We start from the raw sequence: 21,161 nt of genomic DNA, 5'->3' as shown, positions 1-21,161 counted from the left end.
ACTTGTTCCTTTTGTTTTTAGGCTGTTGAAAATCTCTGTTCTCACAAAGTTTCCCCAACACTCTACAAACAGCTGCGCCAGGTCTGTGAAGATCATGTCCAAGCACAGATCCTTCAGTTCAGAGAATATCCTTTTTTTTGGCTCATGAGTTTCTATTCGTTACATAAATCCTTTGAGAATGAACATTAATAGGATAAAGAACTAATGGGTATCCTTAAAATTAAAACAACAGCTTTCAACATGCCCATTTATTTATAGAACAAAGCCTAACATTTGTTTCATATGACCTAGTATAAGAATTTTTTTTTAAGTGGAGTTTTTACTTTTTAAATCACTTATTTGATTAAAGTAAAAGAGTGTCCATTTATTGAATCTGGTTCCAGTATTTAGGAAAAGTTCTGAAAAGTGTCTTAATTTTATTCTGTCATCCTTGTGTCTTGTAAAAAACCATCTCTCTTTATTTTCTTTGATGTGTAACAAATGCCTACTGACTTGGCTGCGTAAACCAGCACCCACTGTAGGCTCGGCCATGTGGGTAGAGAGTCCTGGCTCAGGGTCTAGCTGGCAGCACAGGACCAGCCAACCGGGGTCTCGCCACAGGGATGGCAGAGCCGCTCTTCCTCCATTGCTCTCAGCCCCCAGAGGCTGCCCTTGACTTCTTGCAGTGAGGCCTCTTCTTGGGCAACATGGTTATTATTTTTTTTTTTTAAGATTTTTATTTATTCATGAGAGACAGAGAGAGGCAGAGACATAGGCAGAGGGAGAAGCAGGCCCCATGCAGGGAGCCTGATGTGGGACTCGATCCCGGGTCTCCAGGATCATGCCCTGGGCTGAAGGCGGCGCTAAACCACTGAGCCACCCGGGCTGCCCGGGCAACATGGTTATTTGCTTCTTCTGAGCGAACTGGAGGAGGACCCTCTCTGCTGAGATGCTCTTCTATGATGGAACGCTTGTGTTCACAGGGTTGAGGGAGGGAGTTACTGGCGAGGGCACCTTATGGTATGGCCAGGACACCCTTTAGGGCCAGTGTCTGTCAGGGAAACAGAGCTCCTTAGATCCAGCAGTCCTATGCCATCTGGCTTCAGCCTGCCTCTCCAGCCTTCCCATTATTATGGCGTCCGCTGCCCCAGGGTGGGAACTAAAAAATGAGTTTAAGATTGCAGGCTGAGTCTCTTTCTTCATTTGTGGAATTAGGTAGTTGGAGCCTTTTTGATTCAGGACTTTTTTTCTAGCTGAAGGAATCTTTTCTGCTCTGTTACCCTCAACTTGAGAAATGGAGCCATTCAGAGCTTGTTGAAATCCCTTGGGGCAGCCGCACCATCTCTGCTGCCTAGTATCAAGGCCCTGGATTACGGCCATGAAGCCCCTGTGGCCTAGAGCAAGGGGTCTCCCCATAAATGGGTGAGCAGAGTCCACTGTGATTCTATTGAATTGGTGTCTGTAACCATGGCTCCACAGTATTTTCCGGCAGAGCTCTGCCCTTTGGGATGCTGTTGGACCTTTGGAAGAGAGCCAGCTTGTACCACGTCTCCAGTGCACCCCTTCTGCCTCAGTGCCACAGCTCAGGAGTCCCAGTCAGGATGCTGGCATCTGAAGAGTAGTCTGACTTCCAGGCTTCCAGGAGGTCGCCAGCAGGCCCCCCAGTTCTCGTTCCCAGACAGGCACGTGTAAGGGTAAGCTGGTGTGATTATTCTTCATGTGGTTGTCCCAGCGTACTCAGAGACAACTTCTTGACTACTTGGTAAGATTGTCTTCCTGCCAGTTAATCCTACCTTGTGGGTTACACGAATGCGTTTGTAAATTCACTTATTCAGCAGGTACTTACTCCCTGTCTAGACCCTACCAGACATGCCTCCTCTGCCCTCCAGATTGTCACAGTCCTGTGACAGTGGCAGGGGGCATGGCGCATGTCCTCGATGCCATGATAAACCATGGTTATGGAAATGACGATGTATCTCATCAAAGAAAAAAAAAGATAAAAAGACACTCTCGTATGTCTTTATTAGGGAAGTAGGAAGCAGCTGAAGCAGAACTTCCTGGAGGAGATAATGCCCCATGGCATTAGAGAGGATGGGTAAGGTGTAGCTGGCCAGAGAGGGAGTGAGCTCGTGAAAACCTGGAGCTGCGGGGTTTGGCATGGCTGGAACCTGGGAGAACTTCTAGAGTTTGAGACCGTAATTCTGAGTCACGGCTTGGATTTGAACCTTTGTGTGTACCCTGAAGAGTTTGGGTCTCAATCTGCAAGCATCTGCGAGCCCTCACAGGTTTGGAGTGAGAATCCAGTGCAGTTCGATTGTGCTTGGCAGTGCCTTGGGAAGAATGAGACAGGGGATAAGGGAGGCCAGAGGCAGCATTCTTTGGCCAGTGTGCAGTACGTTCCCGGTAGGCCGAGGCCCTGACGGCATAGAGGAGTACAGGAAGCTTCTGGCCGTTGAGAGTTTAAACCCTGGGAGGACTGATGGGAACACAGAGGTACGTGTTTATGAAACATGGTGGGGACCAGGCAGCCAGTCTGTGCAGAGGAGATACTGTGCCCTGTGGGAGGGATGGGTGATAAGGGGACACTTGGCAGGAATATTCCAGGGTAAGCATGTTCGAGTTTCCTTTGTCCCTGGGGTGTTCTTGTATTTCGTGTTCGGCTCCTTTCTAAGATTCCAGGACTACTCCCTCCTACATCCTGACTGCATGCTGTTCTTGAGGCCAATGGGAAGGGTGCTCAGGTAGACTGTGGGCTCCTTGGGGGCCAAATCTTAGGGTACTGAATCTATTCCCCTGTTCACATGTTTGATGAATTCCACACTTACCTGTTCCTTCAAAATAAGTTACCTCCTAGTGGAGATAGACTTTTCCCCCAAACCGAGGCTATTCCTGCACACCCACACCTCTGCCAGAAGCATCGTGTGCTATACCAAGTGTCACATGATGCAGAGGAGACTTGCTCTGCGCCTGGGTTCAACTCATGAGTGCCTCTTCCTAAATGGCAAACCAGAGTCTCTTCAGAATGGAAGCCTGCAAGTAAACTGCACACAGAATTTACTCTTTCCTCCCCTGATGGAGCTTTGTAGCATTACAGCTTTGTTTAGCTGCAAAAGGGCTAGCTGGCTCCTGTGGGGCATCCATGCTGGCATCACAGAAACATCGCAGGCCACAGAGCAGACAGATGCATCGAAGAACAGCAGCTTTTGCTCTTGGAGGTACCTGGCAGCTTCACAATTTCCTGTCTTCCTACCCCACAGATGATAGCAGGCATTGGATATCTTTATGAAGACCCTCTGTGCTCACAGTTATGGTGTGTAGTCAGTGTGCAGAGTCCTTGCTGGCAGGGGGCTGTGTGTGCTCTCCCAGTACCGGCTTTGTTGGCCAGAAGGCCCCAGGCTGCAGAGCTGGTATGCAGCCCCAAGTTGGTGCTACGGTTCAGAGGCCAATATGGTGGGCTTCATGGAGGCAAGAATTAAATAGCTTAAACTGTGAGCCTTGGTCACTATTATGAGGGAAAATGTCCTTCTCTGCCATCACAGGGAGACCTGATTTGGGTGAGGGCTGTCCGTGATGGCAGCCACTACCATTCTGTGGAATGGGATAGTTGTCCTGCTCTGTCTGCTGCTGTGGGGGCTGCTCAGCTGCCATCCTCACTGGATTAGGGGCAGAATAACCTGCTTTAGGAAACATGGACACAAATAGAGGCTGTCACTTCTCTACTACAGTGGAAGCACCGTCTTTCTGGTTTCTTACTCTGTTTGTTTAATCTTTGTGATCATACGTATGTGTAGTTGTTTCCATGGTGTGTTACCATTTTGCCACTGTGTGTTTGTTTGCTGTTTGAAGACTTGTGTGTGACTCCTCTCAGTAGATTGCTTGAACCCTCACCTGGGTCTGGCCCTTCTCCAGGCAGAAGGGGACAGTGTTGGGATCCTGTGAAGAGCAAGCCCTGGACAAGCTTTCAGCACCGCTGTGTTATATGTCCCGATGGTGCTCATGTGAGGCTCTAGATATAGATACGTAGAGGGCTGAAGCTCAGTGCCTGCCACCCAATTTGGACCAGCTGACCACCCCGTACTGTTTTCTGTGGGAAATGGCCAGAAGTTACTGACTTCACCCAACTATTTAAGGAGAAGCATCTCTCATTAGTGAGCCCTGCACGCAGGACCTTTGTCTCCCCGGGAAACCCTGCACTGGGCAGAGCGCTGCCTGCTTAGCTTTAGCACCTGGGCTGCCCAGTGCCATCAGATTGGCTGGTGTGTTTCTCACCTGGGCAGCTTCACCATCTGACAGCTTGGCCCCAGCTGGTGCAAACCGCCCATGGAGACTTGCCAGGGTGCGGGCCACACAGTAAGTAGCTTGTGCCCAGCACTGGGTACCAGAGCTGCTGCGTCCTTGCTGCTGTGATGCCTGTGTAGATGTGGTTGTGATTCCTCCTGTGATTTATCAGACTATCTACATAAGGTTCTAACATCATAGACCATTGAGCAACTGTAAAATAGTTCTTCTAAAATAGTGTGTCAACCACTGAACTCTAGTAGGCCTTTGCTAGGACTTACTGTGTTTTATTAGCAAAGCCTCAAGAGAAAAGTATGTTGTTTGGCCCGGGCCACTGTGGTTGTGGGCAGCTAGCCTTACTAGTGTGACAAGGATGCAGGTGTGCTGCTTAGTCCCCCCGTGGCTCTCCTGACCTTCTGTCCTCTCCTCAGAGTCCTGGCTGTGTCCCACCCTCCCCAGACCTCCCTGCTGCCTGAAGACTCCAGTGCCTGTCTGATTTTACATGTCACATGCTGGCCATGGGCCTTTTCTCCTCCATGCTGTGGATTTTATGTCTAATCTCACACCCACTCTGAGGAGACTGAGGCCAAGGGAATCTCAATCACTGGCCCAGGGTTCTAGAGCTAGGGCGACAGGGACCAAAGCTGAGGAAACCTGAGCAGCTGCGTTCTCTGCACAGAGGGCGCGACATCTACATCACACAGCTGGGAAGACTGAGGAACACACACATGAAGAGTGCTTTGTCAGCCAGGAAACAGTGTGCAGACACCTGTGAGCATGGCTAAGCATACCTGTGAAGGCCGTGCTCCAGGCATTGGGCTGTGGTTTGCTCTAGGAGTCCAAAATGGGGTTTCTTTTTTCTATAAGCAGTATTTTGAGCCTTTAAAAAAAAAAAAAAAGTCAGTTATCAAGCTGAGAATGTTTCTGATTTGGTGCATGAATGAGATTTCCCATCAGTTTTCACTGTGGCCCTAAAGTTCAATGTCAGCCCCTCCCTCCAGCTGCCAGCCCCCTGGTGCTCTTAACAGTTGGCCTGCTTCCTCAGCACTCTGCCCCCTCTGCGGGAGAGAATGCTAGGTGCAACCACCCAGACCCACGAAGCCTGTGACCTGGGCCTTAGCTCAGCCAGCAGAGCTCTGCAGGGGATGCGGCCACATTCATCACAAATGCAGGATGTGGGTCCTCTGGCAGCTGAAGGAGAGGCAGCATTCTGTGTCAGGAGTGGCAGTTAAAGGGGTGAAAGTACAGGAATTAAATCAGCCAACATCTGTCGACTTTTCCTTAGCAGATCTGCACAGACTCACTAGATAGTGTTTTATTTTTAAAGAAGATTAACACATGCTGGCAAGATCATTGCAGACAAATGGTAAGTGTCTTGATTCTTTTCTGCGAACCCTAGTCTTAGATATGATGTGCTGTTCTGGAGCCCTCATTGGCCCTGCTCTGGTGTCTGGTCTCCCCTACATACGTCCTCTTGGTCCTTTTCACCCGCTGGTGTAGCTGAGCAGAAGAGAGGTGGAGTGGCTGGGAGAGTGTGCCCCTTTTCATCCAGACATCTTTCTATTTTCTTTTTAATCAAAGCATAGCCTCATCTACCTTTCCTTACCCACTTATGGTCAGTGTAGGCCAGACCATGGGCTGAGATAGGGAAGGTCTGTCTAGGGTCAAATGCTGCCATCCACCTCAACATAAATGAACAAAAGAGCAGAGCAAAGTAGCGTATGAATGCTGCATTTCTGGATTGGGGCTGGCTGCTAACTTGACCTTCAAACCAACTGACATCTGGTACTTGAGCTAATTCTTGAATGGGTCTCTAAAGTTGTCCTCAATCCCAGTTTCTGCCTGGCAGCCAAGCCTGATTTCCAAGTTTTTACTGTAACTGGACAACCAAAGTCTTAGACTTTGTAGAGGTATTGATTCAAAGTATGACATTTTAGTGTGGCCTGAAGGTTAGTGAAAGAAAACATGGTATCAGTAGCTTTGCTAAATAGGTGGAATTCTTTTGTTTCCTAATTGAGGTAAATAGGAGACAATGAAAGAGCCTCTTTTCTGGATCAGGTACCTGGTAGATGGACAGAATAGATGACCGTCTATTGGAAGGCTTTTTGTTCACAAGTCTGGTAGCTTCCATGAGAGGAGACTCACAGGTGGCTGGTCATCCTGTGTCCTCCACGCTCTGCTTACAAAGGAGAGTCAAACACATGGCCAAGAGCCTCGTGCCAACATAACAAAATTTAATTGTTTACAAAGATTAAAGTATCTTTTTAGGCCCGTGAGATTTACCACATCAGTCAGGAGATAACCAGATTTCAAAGGTATACTTTAGGTTATTAAATAGTTTAAAATCCCTCTAATCAGATTTTCTGGATAAAAGAGGTAAAAGTCAAACATCAAAGGAACACTTAAATTTTGGGAAAAAAATGAATCCTGAAGGCATTGGTGGGGAGCATCATGAGGAAACAGTAGTTGTCGGATTTGAAACAGCTACCGTAGTTACGGTCTAGAAGGCCTGATGTTGATTAGTTAGTAGGTTACATAAATAAATGCTTTTCTGATTGCCAGATCATGATCAGAAGTATTTTCCTGTTTTTGGATCGCACTTACGTACTTCAGAATTCCATGCTTCCTTCTATCTGGTGAGTGTCCTAGTTAGTAGAGCTAACTACTAGGTCTGCTGCCCTTTGTCTGTGGTCCTTTATGTTAGCCAAAATCACCAGCGCACATATCCAGACCCAGGTGGACTTTATTAGCCCTGGAGGCGGAGCCGGGGCATGCCACACACAGACGCCCCTTTGCGCACACTGGCCAGCTTGCACTGAGTGTCACAGTGGAGGTGGTGGGCAAGCATGGCAGCTTTGTGGGGAGGCCCATTTCTGTAACTGGGCCATCCAGAGCCAACAGCATGCTGCTCACCTTTGCTGGGGGGAGGAGAGGCCAAGGCACTCAGTTGCCCTCAGGCAGCTGGTTCCAACCAGTGCTCGCGTGAAGCTCTGAGGAAGACGGAGACTGGTAAGGTCATGACCAGGAGTCCTGAAGCCCCCCATGCCTCCCCATCCTGCTGACCAACCGCAGAGACCTCCTTTCAGTATGCCCATGTATCGTGTGACATCTTTCAGGAATGGTGTGGATTAGGAACTCACCATGCTATGTGCACTCTACCTGCCTGCTGCTGCCTCTGCAAGGCCCTACCTGACCTGATGAGACTTACCCCTCATGTCATCTCTGGGCTCCTCCCGGGCTCTGTTGATAAAGAATTTCATTCTCCCAATTCCTTTAAACCCAAGTTCTTTAAAAAGTGGCTTGCTTTTTACAGTTTCCTTAGCAAATGTTCTGTCTGAACTAAGGCATGAAAGTGCTCTTCCTAAGATGTTGGTGAGCCCTGGTTACAAGATGCCACAGATACTTCATCTGTATTTTCTATTACCCAGCTGTGCCGCTCTGGACGTTCCTTCCTGAGAGTCTCCCCTTCCTTGGTAGCACATCCCCCCTGCTCCTCCTTGCTCTCTGGACTCTACTCCTGTATGTGTTGTGCTAGGTGCACACATGCACCTGCAGCCAGCTGGCCTGGCACAGAGGGTGGCCTTTGTTCAAAGAAACGATAAGCATGCTGTAACTGGGGACAACAGTGAATTGCAGGGCTGCTAGTCTGTGGCTGGCACCATTCTAGGAGGTTTAGCACCTACCGGTTTACCGAATCTGCAGTACAGCTCTAGAGGGGAGGTGGAGAAACTGAGGCAGAGTTCCATAATTTGCTGTTCACAGGTTGTTGGGCTGCCCAGTCTGAACAGTTCATAAACAGAGCTCCTAATGTAACCTGTCATAGAAACCATAAACACCACTTAGAGCGTAGACAATACTGGCCTCAGGCAGAAAAGAGGAGCAGGATGGTGCAGCCCGATGAGACTCAGCACTAGTGCGTGAGGAACACCCCAGGCAGCACAGGGTGGGAGTCAGCCATAGCCCAGGCCTGCACTTCACTGAATGAGCAGGAATGCTGAGGTAGAAAGAGGTGGTAGTAGAGAAAAGGAAGTAGTACATTCAAAGTACTGCTTGTGTGGAAATGGGAGCTGCCCAGGGCGAGCTGTTTGTGGGGGAGGGCAGGGACACGAGCCCGAGGGACATCCTGATGGCCAGTGGTGGGGAGCGGTGAGATTTAGATGTTAGAAAGAAGAGTCTAGCAACAGTATAGCAGGTGGATTGGAGTGGACAGTGAACGCTTCATACACACCACATGGGCTACCTGCCTGGCCTGGTGTGGAAGGGCTTTACAGGTGTAAGATGGCATGTGTCCTGCCATTTACAGTTAAGGAAGCATGGGCAGGAACTCAGAGGCACTTCAACCAAAGGGTGTGGGCAGAATTCAGATGCAGGCAGCCAGCCTAAGCCTGCGTGGCTAGCCCATGCATTTGGCTGATGTGTCATTGGAGTGTGCAGAACGCCCAGGCCTGCAGCTCCTACAGGGAATAGGAAAGGCCTACTGTGGTATATGATGTAGGAGGGCAGGGTTCATCACAGACAGGGTTCCCAGAACCCATGCTCACCTGCATACTGCTTGCCACAAGAGATGCTTGGGCAGCTGGGTTTTGTCTGCCTACTCAGTATTTGGTCCTAAGAGACTTGTGGAGGCATTTGAACAGAGCACGTACCTATTACCCCGTGGTTTCTGTGCACATTAATCAACAGCTGTATGTCCTCTGGAACTCTTCAGGCAACAAGCCAAGGGAGGATGACGGACTCCTCAAGTCATATTTCATATTCCGTTCACCAGTGGAAAGGACCACATAGAGGAGAGGACCAGGTGCCGGGGTAGGGACCAGAGATAGAAAAGGAAAGGACTGGGGGCTAGGTGGGTGGAGATGCCTAAGTCCCACCTCTGGAAGAAGGGTGTGAACCCCCAGCATCTGCGAGACGATGTGCTTCTTGGTGGCATGCCTGACCCACCCCAGGAAGCACCGAACACGGCAGTTTGGCCGAAAATGGAAAACACAACAAAGGAATACTTGACACATAGGTTTAGAGAGTTAGCAGATCAATGGTTTTGGGATGAGTCAACAGTGTAACTTGTAGCTTTAGCTAGAACTTCTAAAAAGTAAAACTAAAATATAGTTTTGTTTTTACTGTTTGTACAGGGATATGGGATTGGAACTTTTTAGAAACCATATCATTAGTGATAAAATGGTTCAAAGCAAAAGCATTGACGGAATTCTGCTATTAATTGAACGAGAAAGAAATGGTGAAGCAGTGGATCGTAGTTTATTGAGAAGTCTGCTGAGTATGCTGTCCGACCTTCAGGTAATGCCTCCTGCCCTAAACGTTATCAGTAATTCCTAATAGTCCATAAGAAGAAAGAACTTGGATCCTTGCTTAATCACTTACACCAAAATAAATGGATGTATGAAAGACTTAAATGCAAAATATGACCTCAAAAAATGTTGAATACGTGCAGGGGGAATGACTTTCCAGCTAGTGCTACATTAGGAGCCACAAAGGAAAGAGCTCTTAAGACATAGACCCGGAGCTCCTGGGAGGGGATGAGGGCCTGCAGCACCCTCAGGAAAGCATCAGGTTTCCTGCCCTGGCCTCTGGAGGAGGGGCATGTCCAGGCCGTGTGTCCGGGCAGGTCCCTGCAGCTGGGATCCCTGGAAATCATTGATGTATCAGCACATTTTTAGGCCTATTTTTGTACTATAACTGATCAATAACTTTGTTCATTTTTTAGGTATATAAAGATTCATTTGAACTGAAGTTTTTGGAAGAAACTAATTGTTTATATGCTGCAGAAGGCCAGAGATTAATGCAAGAAAGAGAGGTGAGACAAGGAAGTACTTCTGAATCACTTTATTTCTTAATAGGTGTGCATTTAAGTGTAATTTCTAAAAATCTGTCTTTCCATGTAAACATTTTATTACAAATTTTCTGAAAGCCACAATCTAGCTGAAATTCTCAATGACAAACTTCATTCTTACTACAGTCAAGATTTAATTTCTTTCTTTTAACTTAAAAAATTTTATTTCTGTGTGTTGTTCTCCCCCCCTTTCCCCCCAGTTAAAAAAAAAAAAAACAGTAAGGTAGCTTCTAAAATGTGTAAAGTAGCTCAAGTTGAAGCAAGAGGATAGAAGGTAAATCTCAGATAGAGAAGACAGACACACCCCAAACCTTCCATCTTTGTGAGGCATTGAAAACTATCCAGGAAACCACATGAAAAAAAAAAACATGAAATAGTAAGATGAACCCAAAATTTTGGTAACCGGTTCCAGAAGTTAATGAGCAGGGACTGGAGGAAGTTCCTCGCACCCTTTCTCCCCCAGGCACTCCCATCATTGTACAGGATGGACCGACTGTTGCTTCTGCCATCCTGGTTTTAGAGAGGGAGTACCCAGCTCTGCTCCACCACTAGGTCAGAAGGCCGAAGACCCATGTCCTGGGGCCTTTTCTGTGTCAGGGGACAGCAGGGATGCCCTTTGCCCCTGGAAACAGTGCATTTTGAGATCTGCATCTGTGCTGTTGTGTGTCCTGAAATGAACATTGCAATCTTACAATTAGTGTTTGCCGCCTCTGCTCATTGTGGGCCAGGGGATGCTGTTAGGCCTGCACCCTCTAACCCAGGTTCTCCCAGGGCCTCGGTGATGGGAGGGACCCATGGCGCTGTCCCTAGAGCTTCCCTGTGAGCAGGGCACACCAGTCCAGTGCTGCCCTATCCCTCATTCTAGAGGTCAGTTTGATCTCCAGAATTGAGTTTAAGGAAAGCTGCTTCTACTTATCCTGCCTCTCCCCCAAAACACTTCCCAGTTACCTTTCCCCCATTAATCTGTCTTAATACTTGGCTTGAGTGTATACTCTGCTTTCCTTTTTTAAATTTTTATAAGGACAATAATGTTTCAGCTTCTTGGGTAACATCAAGAATCTTTGTTACTTAAAAAAAAAAAAAAAAGGATCTTTGTTACTGACATGCTTAAATGTTGTGTTTGGAAGGTTCCAGAATATCTTAACCATGTAAGTAAGCGTTTAGAGGAAGAAGGAGACCGAGTAATCACGTATTTAGACCACAGCACACAGTGAGTACTATATGTTTACTTAGTTATTACAATTTGACCATAATGAACCAAAGGGCTGATGATTGAAATAGATGGTATCTTTGTAGACTCGTTCACTACCATCTGAGAGTATTTGTGTTGTTAGCACATTTTACTTCTGTTATTTGTGATCATTTAGCACTTGTGAGTTACAACAATGCTCTGTTGTGAGGTACCGCCCAAGAGGAGTGCTTCAGGCTGAGATGCTCAGTATCTTTGGCTTTAGAGACAGGGATTCTATTCACATCGATGGGGTATCATTGAATATTGGGAAATTGGATCGTTAACTTTTCGTTAGACATTTAAGATAGCTGTAGTTTTTATCTGTGGTACTAAGTCATGTTATTTTCTCTTTTCATCCAGTTTTTTTTTTCTCTAAGCCTGAGGAGGAAGAGTAGCTGGGGAAAAGTAAAAAGGGAAAATTGTAGGACTGTCTATTTCTCACTGTGCACGTAACATTTGTTCAAATGAGGATGTGTAAGAACAGACGGAAGGATGAAATGTGCAAAACTTACGGGATGAAAGGGGCAGAGTCACGGCACTTTGAGAATGCAGGTCGTGAGAGGAAAGATGGGTTTAGTTACTGGGGTGGGGCGGAGGTCCTTGGGGAGCCCAGGATGGTCCGAGAATGACAGTTGTACTGACACCAGGACAGCCTGAGTGGGGTGCTGTGGGCGTGCAAACCTGTAGCCAGGGAGCATGAGAAGCCCCAGGGTCTGCAGGCTGGCAGCTGGGGGGACAAGGAGTGGGAGAGAAGATGACAGGTGGCATCAGATTGTGCAGTAGGTCAAGTCAAGGATGGATAAAAGTCTTCGCTGAGTGCTACTTTTTTTTTTTTTCCCCCTATTAATGACGTTTTCCATATAGCACGGAGTTCAGGAACAAGCCGGCTAGTGTACTGATGGGAGAGATCTGTAAATGGTAAATCCTGTAGAAGAAGAGCAAGGGACCTGCTAGTACAGATTCAGGATGAGGAAGGGCGGGTACTGGGGGCTGCCAGGGCACTCTTCCTTTATGACCCGTGGGCAGTGGGCTCAGTGGTCGTTTCTTTTTTTGTATGTACACACTCTTATATGGATGCTGTTTTAAACTCCTCCCCCTAATTTTAAAAATCTGTTGCTAAGGAGAGTAAATGTAAATTATTTAAGCAAAGGAGTAGTAGGTGAAGGTGATTCACCTCCAGGCTCAAGCATGGATGGGTAGAAGGAGACTGACAAGGTGGCTTCTGCCATGCTGGGCGGTTCAGAATAAATAATAAGTCGCTTTCAAGGAAAAGGGAGACTGAAGATAAGCAAGCCACACCAGCTTTAGAGCTGGGCTCGGAGTGCCCCTCCCAGCCCCACCTCAGAGCACAGTGGATGGCAGGCCACAGGGAAACGTACTTGAAAGCATCAGGGCATTGCTTCGTGCTGTACCTTGTGACCCACCACACTGGTCATCACAGCCAGGTCACTTGTCAGGCCCTGCCCTGGGGGTGGGTTCTCTGTACCCCAGGATTCTTGCCCCTCACTGTGGGAAGGACCCACTCTCTTGTTGGTTGGCAGGAATTCTCAAACATGGCAAAATCATTGAGTTGTCACTGTGGATTAGGAGGCCAGTCTTTGGGCACCCAGGACTGTACCTCTGGGTGCAAGGAGTCTGTAGTATCTGCCCTTAGCTCAGGACCTGTCAGAGCATCTAGGCATTACATAGACTGTTGGAATGAAAACCGTGATTGGGTTTCTCCCCCTGCAGAACCAAAGTCTAGGTCACACACTGGCTAGAAGCAGAGATTCTGTGAACATAGGACAAGTTGCTCAGCATAGTCAGTCATCAGGAAAATGCCAATCGACCACAATGCAGTTCCACTTCACACCCACCAGAATGGCTTTTTGCTTTAAAAAGACAAGCAGTACAAAGCCTTGGTGAGGATGTGGAGAAATTGGAACCCTTGTGCATTGCCAATATGAATGTGAAATGGGCAGCTGTGGGGGACAGCAGTTTGGAAGCTCCTCAGAGTACTCCACAGAGTTAGCAGATTTATCCAATGCACTGGTTCTACTACTAAATATATAGACAAAAAAACATACGTTCACATAAAACTTGTATGCAAATATTCATAGCAACGCTATCCATGACAGCGAGTAGAAACCACCCATTGCTAGCTGACTATGTGTTGATGAAGCTTTTCAGAGGAAGAGCAGATGCATGGCTGGCCCTCCCTGCTGCCAGCCTCTGATCTTTGACCCCCCACCTCCCATGGCCCTGCTCCTCACTCCTTGTCGTTGTCCCCCCTCTACCAGTGGCACACTGGGAAGGTGCTGACCTGCTCCTCACCCCTCACTCTTCTCTTCAGTAGCACAGTCTCTGGCTTCTGGTCTCAGGTAGGGTGGGCAGTCGGAGACAGAACATGTGCCATGCCTCTCTCTAGAGTCGCTGTGAGGCTGAAATAAGATTAAGATAATATGTTGGAAAGTTCTTCATGAAGCAGAGGCTCGTGATGGTGCCCAAAGTTAATAATACTTTCACTGAAGCACGTGGTCTGATCTTTGAAAAACAACTAAAAGGAAATAACTGAGGATGATTCACCCAGGAAGAGTAGTTTCGAGTATCTCCGTGAGTATGGCAGCAATACCTAATGAAGTTGCAGATTTTCAAATACTCTGTTCTGTGTGACGTTTGTGCAACGTAGGCCTCACATTGGAGCTTTGATAAGTAGGATTTTTGATGAGCGGTAGTGGGAGGGGATAGGCGGAAAGATGTGAGGACAGAGCGACAGGCCTGGCCAAGTAGAGGCTTATGGGCCTGGATTAGTGCTTCCACGGCTGTGCCATGGAAGATGGGGAACTTTACAGGCCTCCCATTTCAAAGGCAAAGTCTCGTTTTGAAAACTGCCAGCCAAGCTGGGGGTGCAGGGCGCTTGTCCTGGTGCTGGCATCTCCTTTTCCCTGGACCCGCTGGTCTTTTTTTTTTTTTTCCCCCACTGGTCTTTTTATGTGATTCCGTAATGACTACGGAGTCTGCACAGACAGTGGGTGATTGTTCATGGCTGGAGAGAAATGCCTGTTGTGGTGCTTGGAGCCATTGGTGTCTGAATGACTCCACATCATGTCTGTAGACCATAAACTCCGCTTCTTTACAGCTGACCAAAGTCTTTCCCTTAATTTCTGACACTTGGTCTTTTGCCTCATGTAGGAAACCACTGATTGCTTGTGTGGAGAAGCAGCTATTAGGAGAACATTTAACAGCAATTCTTCACAAAGGTAGGTTTCCTTGACTTGTGAAAAGTTAGACCAAATGATGGTATTTAATATATTAAGAAAGCAAATGAGATGATGTGCATAATGACATAGAGGACATTTGTTATTGTAACATGACGATCACCAAAAATCATTAAGAATAAGGAGGGCAGTCCAGGTGGCTCAGCGCCACCTTCAGCCCAGGGCCTGATCCTGGAGACCTGGGATCGAGTCCCACATCGGGCTCCCTGCATGGAGCCTGCTTCTCCCTCTGCCTGTGTCTCTGCCTCTCCCTCTCTCCCTCTCCCTCTCTCTCTCTCTCTCCCCATCTCTCATAAATAAATAAATAAATAAATCAGAAAGAAAGAAAGAAAGAAAGAGAAAGAGAAAAGGAGGGAGGGAGGAATGAAAGAAAGAAAGAAAGGAATGAAAGAAAGAAAGAAAGAAAGAAAGAAAGAAAGAAAGAAAAAGAAAGAAGGGAAGGAAGGAAAGAAAAAGAAAAGAAAGAAAGAGGAACACGTTAGCCCTCAGGGAAAGTGAGTTCAGAGAAATCATGAACCACCTCTGATAGAAATCCCATGGAATGCTGTCTCACCCGAAGCTGCCAGAGACCCTCCCAACCACACACAGCTTGCGGCTGCATCCTTGCCGGGCGCTCATTCTCCTTCACTGGGTTTGTGCTCATGGGCATAGGCTGCTTGGACAGGCCCTTAGATTGTCACCAGGCATCTTCCCAGGGCCTCCATGCAGCTGGATGCCAGTTGAACTGCCAAGAGGCTGGGGATTTAGGCCAGGATACACTTTTCCATCCTGTGTCTTCTGGAAGAACCAGCAGCTAGGAGAGCAAACATGTGGCCTTGCTAACTGGGCAGGCTTCTCTCCCACACCCTGTCCCTCGTGGGGCTCTGGAAGAGCAGCCTGGGGAGGAGTGACTGTAGCTGCCACTGTGTGCCTGCTGCTGTGTGGCTGTGAAGGAGGTTCACACAGTCTGCTCCTCTTATTGATTTCTGCCCCTCAACTGTGTGCTTAGTACCCTGGAAAGCAGAGTGAGCATAGTCTCACCTTATAGAACATTTGTAGTTGGTGTATTTAAAGTTACCATTTAAGAGTCATGTTGGAGCTACAAGATCTGTTTCAAGATATGGAGACCTTTTTTTTTCCTTTTTTTTTTTTTAAATGGGATTTTTTTTTTTAATTTTTTTTAATTTTTATTTATGATAGTCACAGAGAGAGAGAGAGAGGGAGAAGCAGGCTCCATGCACCGGGAGCCCCATGTGGGATTCGATCCCGGGTCTCCAGGATCACGCGCTGGGCCAAAGGCAGGCGCCAAACCACTGCGCCACCCAGGGATCCCAAGATATGGAGACCTTAAGCTTAGTCATAGAAAGGCCCAGAATTATAAATTATATTATATATTTATATATTATTATAAATTATTAGAAAAATAATCAGCTGAAAGATGAGACTTGGTAACTCCCCCTTTGACAGATCTGCTTTCTGAGTGATAAACTAGATCAGGGGTAAGAAGGGGCAGTGAGCCGTCAGGGAGTGCTGCTCAAGCCCCTGAATTAGTGAGACCAGGGCTTCCATGACCTGAGGAATTAAGGAACATACCCGCCCGCCTGCTCAGAAAATGAGCCCTGCCTGACCGGGTCTGTCTCGGATTCCGGAGATTAACGTGCCTGCGTAGAAATAAGTTTTTTGTTTTGTTTTGTTTTTCATTTTATTTATTTATTCATGAGAGAGACAGAGAGATAGAGGCAGAGACACAGGCAGAGGGAGAAGCAGGCTCCATGCAGGGAGCCTGATGTGGGACTCGATCCCGGGACTCCAGGATCACGTCCTGGGCCTAAAGTAGGCGCTAAACCACTGAGCCACCCAGGGATCCCCCTAAAAATAAGATTTAGTTCTAATGCTGACTTGCTGATGGGATGTGCTTATTACTTTTGCTGTGTGATCTCAGGGCTTGACCACCTGCTTGATGAGAACAGAGTGCCCGACCTCACTCAGATGTACCAGCTATTCAGCCGTGTGAAGGGTGGGCAGCAGATCCTGCTGCAGCACTGGAGCGAGTACATTAAGGTGTGTGGGGCCGTCTCAGTGGGGTAACAACTATACCTCGGGTAGGGCAGGTGTCCTACCTCCATGGTATGTGGCATCTGGCAGAGGACCTGGGCAATCTGGAGACACCATATTTCTCTCCTGGCAGGTGCTTGGGTGGATAGCGGTCTTGCATTTCTTATTTCTTTCCAGATCACTGGTACAAACTTTTTTTTTTTTTTTTTTTTTTTTAAGACGACACCAAGATTATGAGCAGCACCTACAACCAGGTGCAGTGAAAGTCTTCTATTCGTTGTCTGCCTAGGCTCCATTCCAGTTACAACCACAATTTTCAGAGAGTCACCCTTTCTGTGAATCTGCTTTTTAAACATCCCATGCCTTTGCTCATGAGAATGATAACACATTTGGTGTGTGTGCCGCTTCATTTCCTGGCCACCTGGGACTGTCACTTTCACAATACTGTGATGTTTCTGTGGCACATTAGCGTGTGGTTATGGGAAGGCAGCAGGATGGTTCTTGTGCTGGTGCTCAGTGCCTGATCACGATGATGGGTGCACAAGGCTGCCCCGGCAACAAGTCCAGAGAACAGTACACACACATGGGAGACAGATAAAACTAGGGCAGCCTGGAGAAGATGGGTGCAGAGTACCTGTGCCTGTACCTCAACTGTGATGCTGCTCTATCATTTTGCCAAATGTTAGCTTCATGGGGAGCTGGGCAAAGTGTGTAAGGGATCTTTTTAACTCTTTATACTGCATGTGAGTCTATAATTATCACAAGAAAAAAAATCAGTTAAATAGAAGGGATAATGGGAAGCTTGCATGTGGCTTTATGGTATAGTCGGTCCTAAAACTTCATTATCTACACGTGGAAAGCTCATGCACAGGGGTACCACACCCTCGGAGACTTTGGAGACAAAATTCATAACCAACTTATGTCAGATCAGCCGAAGACCTGGGTATTATGGAAAGTCTAATGGAGAACAAGGGTGTTGCTGATGAGGAGCCCTTGGGACATGTGCCAAGCACAGGAGGTTCTTACCTTCGCACAGTTCAATCTGGGTCATCAAAATGAGTGAGGTGACCACCATTCCTCAGTGTCCACCAAGGATCAGCTGTCACACCATGACAGGAACACACAGTGTGGGATTATCACAGGAAAGCTGAACCTTGGCAGCGTGCGTGTGTGTCATTTTTAAATGCTGTTGGTGCAGAAGGGCACAGAGTAGAAAGTCCCAGCCCTGCTGGTCACACGGTGTCCCTCTCCAGAAGGTCTCTGTGCCAGTTTCATTTGTATCTCTTCACCAATAATCTGCCTCCACTTTACATATATGACACATGAATATGTGTGTATATGCTATGGAAACCAGTTTTCCAAAAATATGTATATTATTTCTGATAAAAGACAAAATTCGGTTGAGGAAATTTTGAAGATCTTACTGGCTTTATTTAGGGACTCATGAATACTGCATACAGATAGAAAGAAGCCTTGGAGAGCAGGATGATACAGAAGACTTCTAGGCAGGCGGGGGCAGAACAAGGAAGGTATTCTAGTGAAGAACAGTTGGCTATGGCAAGGTCACCTTCCTTAGAGGACAGCAGGGATCTGTGTGGTAGAGCACCTCACTCGTGCTGGCAAGCCCAGTGATGGACTGCTTTAGGACTCCATCCTCAGAGTGGCTGAGACTGCACTTAGGGCAGCAATAAATCCTGTCTGCTGGCCTGGGGCTGAGCACAGTGCCTGCATTTGCAACCTGCATCTCTCCCTTTTGAAACACATTAAATAGTAGTAATTGTAACCTAGCACAGTTTATATCATCTGGTAGTGTATATCCTGAAGCAGCTATTACTGTCACATACAGACTTTTGGTGATGTTGAATATAGCATTTTTGAATTAAAAATACAGGCTAACAGCTGGGCTATTCTTGGTTAGCAGTGGGGGAGTAAAAATACTATAGTCAAGAAGTCCAAGTGGTTGTGTTAGGTTCATGGGAACTTGTGTTTGAGGAATTCATAGGATAAAGGTTTTTTTTAATAATAAACACTAATTTATGAATTCTTTCAGAAGCAGAATTGTAACACTGAAGCATTAATTGTGTATATTCACATAATATTTTGAATGTGGGCTGAGTCTGTGAAACTTCTGAAATTATTTAGTATTTAACACCAACAGTAATTAATTTAAATTAAAGTATTATGGTTGTTTGATAGCAGGATGAAAATGTGTGATACCATTGCCGGTTGATGAATTGGTGTGTGTGTGTGTGTGTTCTTGTAGACTTTTGGGACAACAATTGTTATCAATCCTGAAAAAGACAAAGATATGGTACAAGATCTGCTGGATTTTAAAGATCGGGTGGACCATGTGATAGAAGTGTGCTTCCAGAGGAACGAGAAGTTCATCAACTTGATGAAGGAATCCTTTGAAACGTTTATCAACAAGAGGCCAAATAAACCCGCAGAGCTGATAGGTAGAAAAACATACTTCCATACCTAAGTTTAATATGGGAAAATAAGACAACTCAAATAAATTTTTTTCCCCAGAATGTTTAAACTCCTCTTGGGGAGGATGGGGAAGGATTTGTGTTATATCTCATGAGGACACATTTTTTTAAAACGTGTATATGTTACGTATACATATAAGCACGTGGTACTTCTATAGGAAGGGTGAACATAGTAGCAGTTTTGTAAAGATGACGCTTGAGGTCAAGGAAGACAAAATTTTATTTTCATATGCATTTGCTATACTAGTAACTCCAGAACCGTATTTGGTAAAATGAACCCTGTTTCTGTCTTGATGACAGCGAGTAATTTGTGCTCAGAAACTGGATGAAGAGGATTTGTTCTATACGAATATCTCTGTGTTATGAGGATGACTTGATAATCTCTAGAGTGTATTTACCTTTGCATCCTCTCATCAGTACTAAAGTAGGATAAAATTGGATAAAGTCCTAGAAGATAACATGGTTTAAGATAAAACAGTTTTATTACCACTGTATACAATTATGTCATCCTAATACCAAAACATATTTCAGGATTCACAGCCTCTCACTAGTTGAAGTTTTTAGGCAAAGAGCAAAGAAAGAAGTAGTAAATACAGTAAATTCAACATTGGGCTTATTGATTACTGTTGAGGATATGTGATGGGAACGTGGGGTTCCTTATACATTTTCCTACTTTGGTGTATGTTAAGAGTATTTCATAATAAAAATATTGTGAAGGAAAAACTATAAAAGTAGCAAGAAGCAGGGCCCCTGGCTGGCTCAGGCAGTGGAGCCTGCAACTCTTCATCTCAGGGTTGTGGGTTCGAGCCCCACCTTGAATGTAGAAATTACTTTAAAAAATAAAATCTTTTAATTAAAAAACAACAACAAAAAAAAATTCACAAGGCAGTGTAGTTTGGCCTTTGTGCCACTTTATGATTGCGGTTTCTCCAAAGATGGATATTTAACTCTTGGGGTTTGAGTTTCTGGAAGCCATGGTTGATCTATGTGGTCTCAGCAGTAAGAACCCCCCTGAACATCCCTGTGTTCAGGGGTGCCGCATCTCAGAGAGGGGGCGTTCCAATCTCTGGAGCAATGGTGTGTTGTGAAACCCAAGCACGTAATTAAAGTATTCTCAATGTGACTTGAAAATCCTTCACTTAGAAAATCAGATTATCTGCCTTTTATCATATAATAATGTCATTTTGGGAAGGTTCCAGAGTGTTGCTGTCTCTGCTTTTTTGCTTATAAAAACTAAAGATATTCTTTTTTTTTTTTTTTTTTAGAAAATGTATTATATAACAAATACTTACCCTTCAAATAACTTACACTTTTAATCTCACAGCAAAGCATGTTGATTCAAAATTGAGAGCGGGTAATAAAGAAGCAACAGACGAAGAGCTGGAAAGGATTCTTGACAAGGTCATGATAATATTCAGGTTCATTCACGGTGAGACATGCTCTACGCTATTTCTGTTAACATTGAGCATGGAGAAAAGGTTACCTAGTCCATCTGTACTGGGGCCCTGTCTTTTCTTGAGAAAAATTGAGACATTTCCACTTCCGTGTTAACACAGGAAATAGAGGGATGGCCGCCCACCAATTGCAAGTATTATTTTGTGGAAATGTCACTGTCTTCCAAGTTAGATCTGCTTGCAGCAGAATAAACACTTAGCGTTTCCACAGTGAATATTTGCAGATTAACTGATGTCTTCTGTCGTTCTCATTTGGTTATAAATAGGGAAAGATGTCTTTGAAGCATTTTATAAAAAAGATTTGGCAAAAAGACTCCTTGTTGGAAAAAGCGCCTCAGTTGATGCTGAAAAATCTATGTTGTCAAAACTAAAGCATGGTAAGCATGTGGGACCCGGGGTCTGTCCTTCCTCTGTGCTGGGCGTTGTCCCTGGTGGTGTTGATGCTCTCCACTTATGTCCCAGAATGCGGCGCTGCTTTCACCAGCAAGCTGGAAGGCATGTTCAAGGACATGGAACTCTCCAAGGACATAATGGTCCAGTTCAAGCAGGCAAGCTGGGTTTTTTTTTTTCCCCAAAGTAAAACAGCTGTATATA

The 21,161-nt window shown here is 46.1% G+C and overlaps 1 protein-coding gene across 1 annotated transcript in view; it reads left to right on the top strand.

Annotated features, from left to right (window-relative positions):
• Positions 1 to 21,161, top strand: part of CUL4A (cullin 4A) — a 42,848-nt gene that overhangs the window by 8,888 nt on the left and 12,799 nt on the right. The window contains exons 3-14 of the mRNA XM_072782309.1: positions 22 to 126; positions 5,555 to 5,623; positions 6,820 to 6,893; positions 9,387 to 9,549; positions 9,977 to 10,066; positions 11,230 to 11,312; positions 14,505 to 14,572; positions 16,512 to 16,630; positions 18,888 to 19,080; positions 20,438 to 20,542; positions 20,834 to 20,944; positions 21,030 to 21,115. Of these exons, the coding sequence (XP_072638410.1) occupies positions 22 to 126; positions 5,555 to 5,623; positions 6,820 to 6,893; positions 9,387 to 9,549; positions 9,977 to 10,066; positions 11,230 to 11,312; positions 14,505 to 14,572; positions 16,512 to 16,630; positions 18,888 to 19,080; positions 20,438 to 20,542; positions 20,834 to 20,944; positions 21,030 to 21,115 (1,266 nt within the window). The remainder of the gene's footprint in view (positions 1 to 21; positions 127 to 5,554; positions 5,624 to 6,819; positions 6,894 to 9,386; positions 9,550 to 9,976; positions 10,067 to 11,229; positions 11,313 to 14,504; positions 14,573 to 16,511; positions 16,631 to 18,887; positions 19,081 to 20,437; positions 20,543 to 20,833; positions 20,945 to 21,029; positions 21,116 to 21,161) is intronic.

The sequence above is a fragment of the Canis lupus genome, chromosome 17, assembly GCF_048164855.1.
Source record: "Canis lupus baileyi chromosome 17, mCanLup2.hap1, whole genome shotgun sequence".
Lineage (NCBI taxonomy): Eukaryota > Metazoa > Chordata > Mammalia > Carnivora > Canidae > Canis > Canis lupus.
The sequence above is the reverse complement of the archived record's forward strand: the minus strand, read 5'-3'. Positions and strand labels throughout refer to the sequence as shown.